The 6,730-nt window shown below is 46.6% G+C and overlaps 1 protein-coding gene across 1 annotated transcript in view; it reads right to left on the bottom strand.

The window, feature by feature from the left end:
- The window catches only part of LOC101864460, a gene marked incomplete at its 5' end in the record, with an annotated part of 16,315 nt that overhangs the window by 2,322 nt on the left and 7,263 nt on the right, over positions 1–6,730 (bottom strand). The window contains 3 exon segments of the mRNA XM_013082250.2: positions 1,090–4,537; positions 4,891–5,083; positions 5,729–5,970. Coding sequence (XP_012937704.1) covers positions 1,090–4,537; positions 4,891–5,083; positions 5,729–5,970 — 3,883 coding nt within the window.

Raw genomic sequence — 6,730 nt, 5'->3', positions numbered from 1 at the left:
GGGTGCGCAAAAAGACAGAGAGACAGACAGCCGGTTTAGACCATGGAGAAACGGAGCAGAGGAATGCTCTTCAACAGCAAAAGCAAACGGCTTTGTAAAAGAAGACACACCTAATTACTCCCTGTTTTACATAGCATAAGTAGTCAGGTAATTAATAAATTTATGTTCAGGGAAGAAGTTTCCTCGCTCTTTGCTGCCATCCAAATTTGATTGTCCCTAGGTCTTTTAACAAGACAAAGTTGATGATAATTTGTTTCCATTCTCCTTCGGATTGTATCAGAGGAAGCATGACAACAACCAAGATTAATTACGAGATGACACACAGAATAATAGTAGTAAGAAAACAAGACGTATGAAGAGACCAAGGAAGGTTTAGGCGACACTTCAAGTCTTCACTGAAATGTTTTTGCATCTGGACATGGATGACTAGTGCTTCTATAATTAAATTATTGATGGTCAAGGTCAAGATCAATCAGCGGATCCGAAACCCATCTTTTAGAGACAATATATGATAGATCCAACCCGTACATTATGAAAATGCTGGAAGTTTCAAACCAAATTAGTCACACTGAAGTATTTATAACACAAAGAGTGTAAATAAAACTGGTGTAGATTAGAAGATAACCCATTCCTTTAATGCCCCCTTTAAAAAATAGTGTTTCATTAATTTTTAGCACAATTGGTTCCGAAAACTATTTTTATGACAACAACATTTGTTGAAAAATTAAATATCTCAGGGTTTTTTAAACCCTAGTAACGGAAACGATCGATAAACAAGGATACATAGCTTTATTTATCGATTATGTCTCTTTGCCTTTTGTTACTCTTGTTTATTTTCTCACTTTGAACTTACTATCATCATCATTGCTGTTAGGAAAAAAAAGTGTGGAGACTTGAGTATTTGAATTTTTATGACAATAAAATATGTTCAACATTTCGCCCCAAAACCCCCAAACAAATACAAAAACAACTTTTAAAAACCCAGCAAACAACAACAAACAACAAAATAAACAAACAAAACAACTAATGGAGCTGTCGAAGGATGAACACAAAGCACTAACAATGAAAGCCCGTGGGTAGATAACAGACCTGTTTCGTCCGGAATTTCTTTTATAATTTCCTCAAGGGAAGGAATGGGAGAAAGACCTTGAAATCGCTCATCACCATCTTCATCATCGTAATCGTCGCTGTACGAGGGTCTATAACCCAGAGGGGACTTGGTATTCTTCTCAAAGAACCCTTGGCTCTCCAAGTCCTGAAGTAGGGCATTGTTCTCGTCTTGTCTTGAACTAGAAGTATCCGATGCACTGTTTGGCGCATACTGTGGATTCTCCGCGTTTTCATTTCTTGCCTCAATTCTGCTAGCGCCGGAGAAATTTCCATCTGAGTCTCCAGAAATCACGGAGACTCTCAAGGGCACACCTTTTTTCACAAGTTCCCTATACCGTCTGGAAGCAGCGCTACTCGTCTCACTAGCGCTGCTCGTGTTATGGCCTTTAGTTGGGCGTAAATGTCGGCGGTTACGTTTTGGCGAGTACATATTGTTTGGGCTAAGTTTATGAGGTGAGTTCACTTTTCCTGGTCGCCGATGTACGGGTGATGGGTACTGTTCGTCAGGAGCCAAAATGCAGCCAGAAGAATCCCGACGTATGCTGGGCAGTTTTCTTCGGTGCATGTTGGCGTCGTACGAGGAAAACGAGTTGCTGTTACTCCAGGTCTCTGAGTCCTGGCTTTCTGTCCAGCTTGAACCTACATTGTCGCCCCGGTTGACGCTCAAACAATTTGAGCATGCGCAGCTGCAAGTACCTTGAGAGAAAATCTCGGATGGACACGAGCACGACTCGTCTTCCACGGCTTGTAGCGCCGCCGCTGCACATAGGCACGACTCCTCGCTGGACACTGAGGCACTGTCGAAGCCGCTATCGATGAGGCGTATCCCAGGAGGGAGAAGTCCTTTACCTCCGGCCTGGGAAGTGGCAGCGGCGCTGGTGTTGCTTTGGATGATGTTGTTCATCTCAGACTGGATCTTGTCGATGTTGGTCGTTTCCTTCTCTGTGGTGGAAGATGAGCTGTTGTGTTGCGTGGAGGTTGATTCTGTCGAAGCTGGCTCACAGCTGGTGAAGGAATCATTACGCGAGACAGGTGAGTGGGATGGGTCAGCGCGCTGATCGTGGTGAGTGTGTGTGACGTCATTGTTGTTGGGGATACTGGTCGTGGGCACACTGCTGTTTGTTGTGACAATGCTGCTGGTAATACCTGTCGTAACGGTCCTGGACGGAGACACAGGCTGGACAGGCTTCGATGGAGATTGTGTCTGGGATGGGTGGGATGGGGATGTAGGCCGAATTAAAGTAAGTGGAGACACAGGCTGGGTTGTTTCAGGTGAGGATTCAGGCTGAACAGGCTTAGTCGGAGAAAGAGGCTGGGCGGGCTTCGGTAACAGCGCAGGTTTAACTGTTTTAGGAGACGTCACACGGTCGGTGGGGTGAGGTGGAGAGGATGGGAGAACCGTTTCAGGGGAAGAAACTCGATGAAATGGCTTCGGGGGTATCGGTGGAGGGGCAGGGGCAGGTTTCGACTTGGATGACGGTTTCCTGATGACGGGTGGAGAAGCCGCTGACTTAGCGGCTGCACTTTGAGTAGTGTCAGTAGTCTTAGGCTGTACGTCTTGTACCGTTGAAAGAGTGGTGTTTTGATCGTTGTTGTAGTCAGGGTGTCCTACGTCGGCAGATGTGGCCACCAGTTGTACGTCAGCATCCTGTGAGGTTTGATCCCACAGCGCAGCGTCGTCTGGTTGTGTAGGAGCAGAGTGTGACATAGCTGAACACGGCCGACTGGAGTATTTCATCTCCACTTCCTTTCCACGAGAGCCGCGTGCAGCGTCATAGCTGGCTGAAACAGGTCTTGACGTCGACCCTTTGAAGCTCAGCGCTTTCTTCAAGGCAACGCGAGCTTTATTCCTCTTGAGTGAGCTCCGGGCATTCCACGCGTGGAAGGATGAGTTTGTGGCGCTCATGGGTCGGGACGGATTTCGTTGAAGCTTCTGAGACATTGCAGCGCTAGCTGTTTTCGGTCTCGGGGAGGAGGAGGTGCCAGAGGAGGAGGAAGGTTTGTTGGACGGATTCTGACTGTTGTACATAGCTTTGAGAGCCTCGTACACCTCGGCCTCTAAGCTGCCATCGTCCGGCTGATGGCCTGAAGGGAGGGCATGTTGTTTGTTTTTCTTTGGAAAAACAACCCCAATGGGAAGACCTTCTAGATTGGGTGCCAGCTCACCTCTCCGCACTCGCTCCTCATACATTTCGATGAGCTGCTCCACCTTGGCGTCCTGCCTGGCCTTCAGCAACTCTCGGAGCAACTGCTCACCTCTCTTTGGCTTCTCGTCGACGTCTGCGATTCCTGGAAGAGCATCATCTTCAAACGAACTTATGGTCGCTGCTGACGTGGTTTTGTGCACTTGTCTCAGCTCAGAATTTCCCGATACTGCCACGTTTCCCAACCCGACTGCACCGACTGCCTCCCCCGGGGTACAGTACTGCTCTGACCCTGTGTAACTACCGTACCCAGAGCTAGAGCCACCTGAAGACTTCTTGGTCGTGTATCCCGCTGGGATAAATATCTCGCGGCCATCTTCTGTCTGTGATGTCACATACCCTCCTTGTTTGTATACACCGTTCTTAGCGACAAGCCTGATATGCTGATCTCGTTCTATCTCCTCCTCTATCATGTCCAAGTCCTCGCCTTCTATCCCTGCTGAATGGAACACGGAATGGTTGGGAAACTCGTAAGTATGCGCGCCGCGCACGTGTGTGATTCCGGGAATTTGACTATGACTGAAGCGATCTTCGTGGGGCTTGTAGTCGTCGCAATCGGAATCTTTACCTATCCAATCAGAACTCGTTTCTGTCCCAGATGCCCCAGTAGTTTTAGCCCGAAGTTTCCAGTTTTTATCAATGTCGTATTCCGCGGCTTGTGAATCAGCAAAAGCTGTTCTGTGAGCGCTACCGCTCGCAGCCTCTTCTTCAGAGTCTCCCATAGCCAACTTAGAAGTTTTAGAAGCTTCAGCTATTTCGGCTTTCGTAAGTACCCTTGGCACGAGATACTCCGCCTCTCCGGGTACACAGTAGGCGACCTCCGGCTCTTCAAATCTCTTCACGCCGACTGGCTGTTTCTCTTTGAGATTCCCACCCCGACCCCCTCTCGACCTGTTCCCAAGATGTCCGCCCCCACCACCCGAAACTGCTCCTGCGTGCGAGTCTGTAGGATGACCGTGGTGATGATGAGGTTTTCGAAAATGAGATGCTTGCTCTTTAAGAGTGGACGACACCTTGACCGTTGTCCGTCTGTACGGTTGCCTCTCCTTTTGTCTGCACTCACAGACACGCCCCAGCATCTCTAATCCTACTAAGGCGTAGGCCCGGATGTCTGGGTAGAAAAACCTCTTCCTGCTGACGCTGCTGTTGGGCGTGCCCGTGAGAAGAGTGCCGTAGATCTGAGCGTCCTCAAAGTCTCCAACTGCCGCTCGGAGAACCAAACACTGGGGAGAGATGACAAGAAGAGATTCAAGATACCTCTCTGCGGAATAATGGTGGTGATGGCGATGAAGGTAATGCCTTATTTGGCCCTCCCATTCTATAACACCACCGAACATTAGATTCCCCGAGATGATTTTTAATAGGACTAGGGTGTGTTTCTCTCTCTCTCTCTCTCTCTCTCTCTCTCTCTCTCTCTCTCTCTCACACACACACACACACACACCCACACAAATGCGCTGTCCCCGTATCTTCCTCTTGTTTTTTCTCAGAGATCACTGGTATAGTTACTGCAACAAATCTACAAGGGACAGAACAATCAGTGAGTGAGGTCAGATCTGGGCTAGTGGGTGAGTACCTGTACAGATCCCTTGAGGTAGACAGCAGCCGAGCTGAGGTTCCTGTGGAGAACGTTCTGGTCGTGCAGGTAGGAGAGCCCCTCGGCGATGTCGTGCATGATGGTCTTCTGGCACGGCTCAGGCAGAGGCACGTCCATGGTCTTCAGAAGCTCACACAGGGTGCTGCTTGACGTCATCTCGAGGCACGTCAGTCTGTTACATAGAAACACACATAGGTATGGTAGTATTAGTGGACTTCTTTTCGCAGTTTTGGTTTTGGTTTTGGGGTCCGTTTGTAACGACAACATTTGGTATGTCTCCTCTGACCGATTTGGCTATCGTTTCCTTTGAAACTTCAGTGGTCTAGAGACCTTTGAAATGAACGTTTGATTCGTTTTGAGCTGTGTGTCTTTTAAAATTACAATGTACATTGGGAAAAAGCGTGGGGGGGGGGGGGGGTTACATATTTCATCCGCATTGCGATCGCTGTATAACACTTACGATTGCACATCTCAGTTTGCCCGGAATGAACGGGGTGTGTCGTTATTCATTGTGTGATTCTATTTCTTTAAAGTTTTCAGAGTTACCTTATGTCTAGTGGTCAATTGATATGATATCAGTAATGCTATTTAAGCCACAGAGCACTTTAAAACAAAGCGATGATATGCAGTGACAATCTCCGATAAATACACCTCAATCTTTCTAACTGTTAAAATAGACTCGTGGGTGATTTGAACCTAGTCACCCGCAACACAGTGCAATGTTGTATTAAATGAGTAAAAATGACGTATCAAGTTAGGATTTAAAATACGGCCCAATCACAAGACACCCTCCGTTATTTGTACTCCTCCTCCTCACCTAGAGTCGCTCGTGACGATATCCCCACTGATGAGCGTCATGGTCTCGTAGTAAGGGTTCGAGTTACTCGTCCACAGACACTGCAGCACACTGGCACTCTGGGACTTCCTCAACAGGCCCAGCACCACGATTTCCTGTGCCCATGCCTTGATGTGGGCGGGGCCATACACCTTGAGCAGACCACGCCTCCACACACCTTTGCCAGCTGTCCAGCTTGCACGGAGTCGGAGCTTACCAGGGCCCTGTGGCAGAAAACCCAAACAAACAATCTAATAATTGTAAAATATACTAAGCTTCAATGAATAAAAAATATATACATAAATAGACAAATGAATTTACAAAATAAGTGAATAAATGAAGTAGTGGAGCAGATGAATAAATACATGAATAATAATATATCAATAAAATAATTAATCAAATCAATTGATGAATAAATAAAAACCACTTTAGATCATCTTTGTTGGGAAATTGGTTCACTGGCGTGTACAGGTACATAAACACACTATCATTATTATCAGCGTCGGATTATATACACAATACACAGCTATAACACAGCAGCGGCGGTCTATGCTGAAAAGCTCACAGGGCGTATATCAGCTTTGAGTCAGAGGAAATTTGAAGCCTTTACAAACTCCAAATTTACAATAGCCACAGCAATAAAAAGAGGGGACAAGAAGGACCGTTGTGACGACAGCGATAACGGAAATGGTATCTGGTACAACCATAAGAAAAACAAAAACGTGAACATCAACAATAATTGCGACAGCGACAATGCCATCGGAACCGCAACTACAAAAACAAAACCACCACCACCAACAACAACAACACCACCACCACCACCACCAACAACAACAATCATAGCAACAACAACAACAATAAACAAACATTGAATTCATGAATCTAACAACAGTAACAACAGAAACTACTATTATAAAAGAACGTCAAAAACGAACAACAAAACCTTGAGAAAAACCTACAACTAAAACAACAACAACAGTATCC

The sequence above is a fragment of the Aplysia californica genome, unplaced genomic scaffold, assembly GCF_000002075.1.
Source record: "Aplysia californica isolate F4 #8 unplaced genomic scaffold, AplCal3.0 scaffold00165, whole genome shotgun sequence".
NCBI lineage: Eukaryota > Metazoa > Mollusca > Gastropoda > Aplysiida > Aplysiidae > Aplysia > Aplysia californica.
The sequence above is the reverse complement of the archived record's forward strand: the minus strand, read 5'-3'. Positions and strand labels throughout refer to the sequence as shown.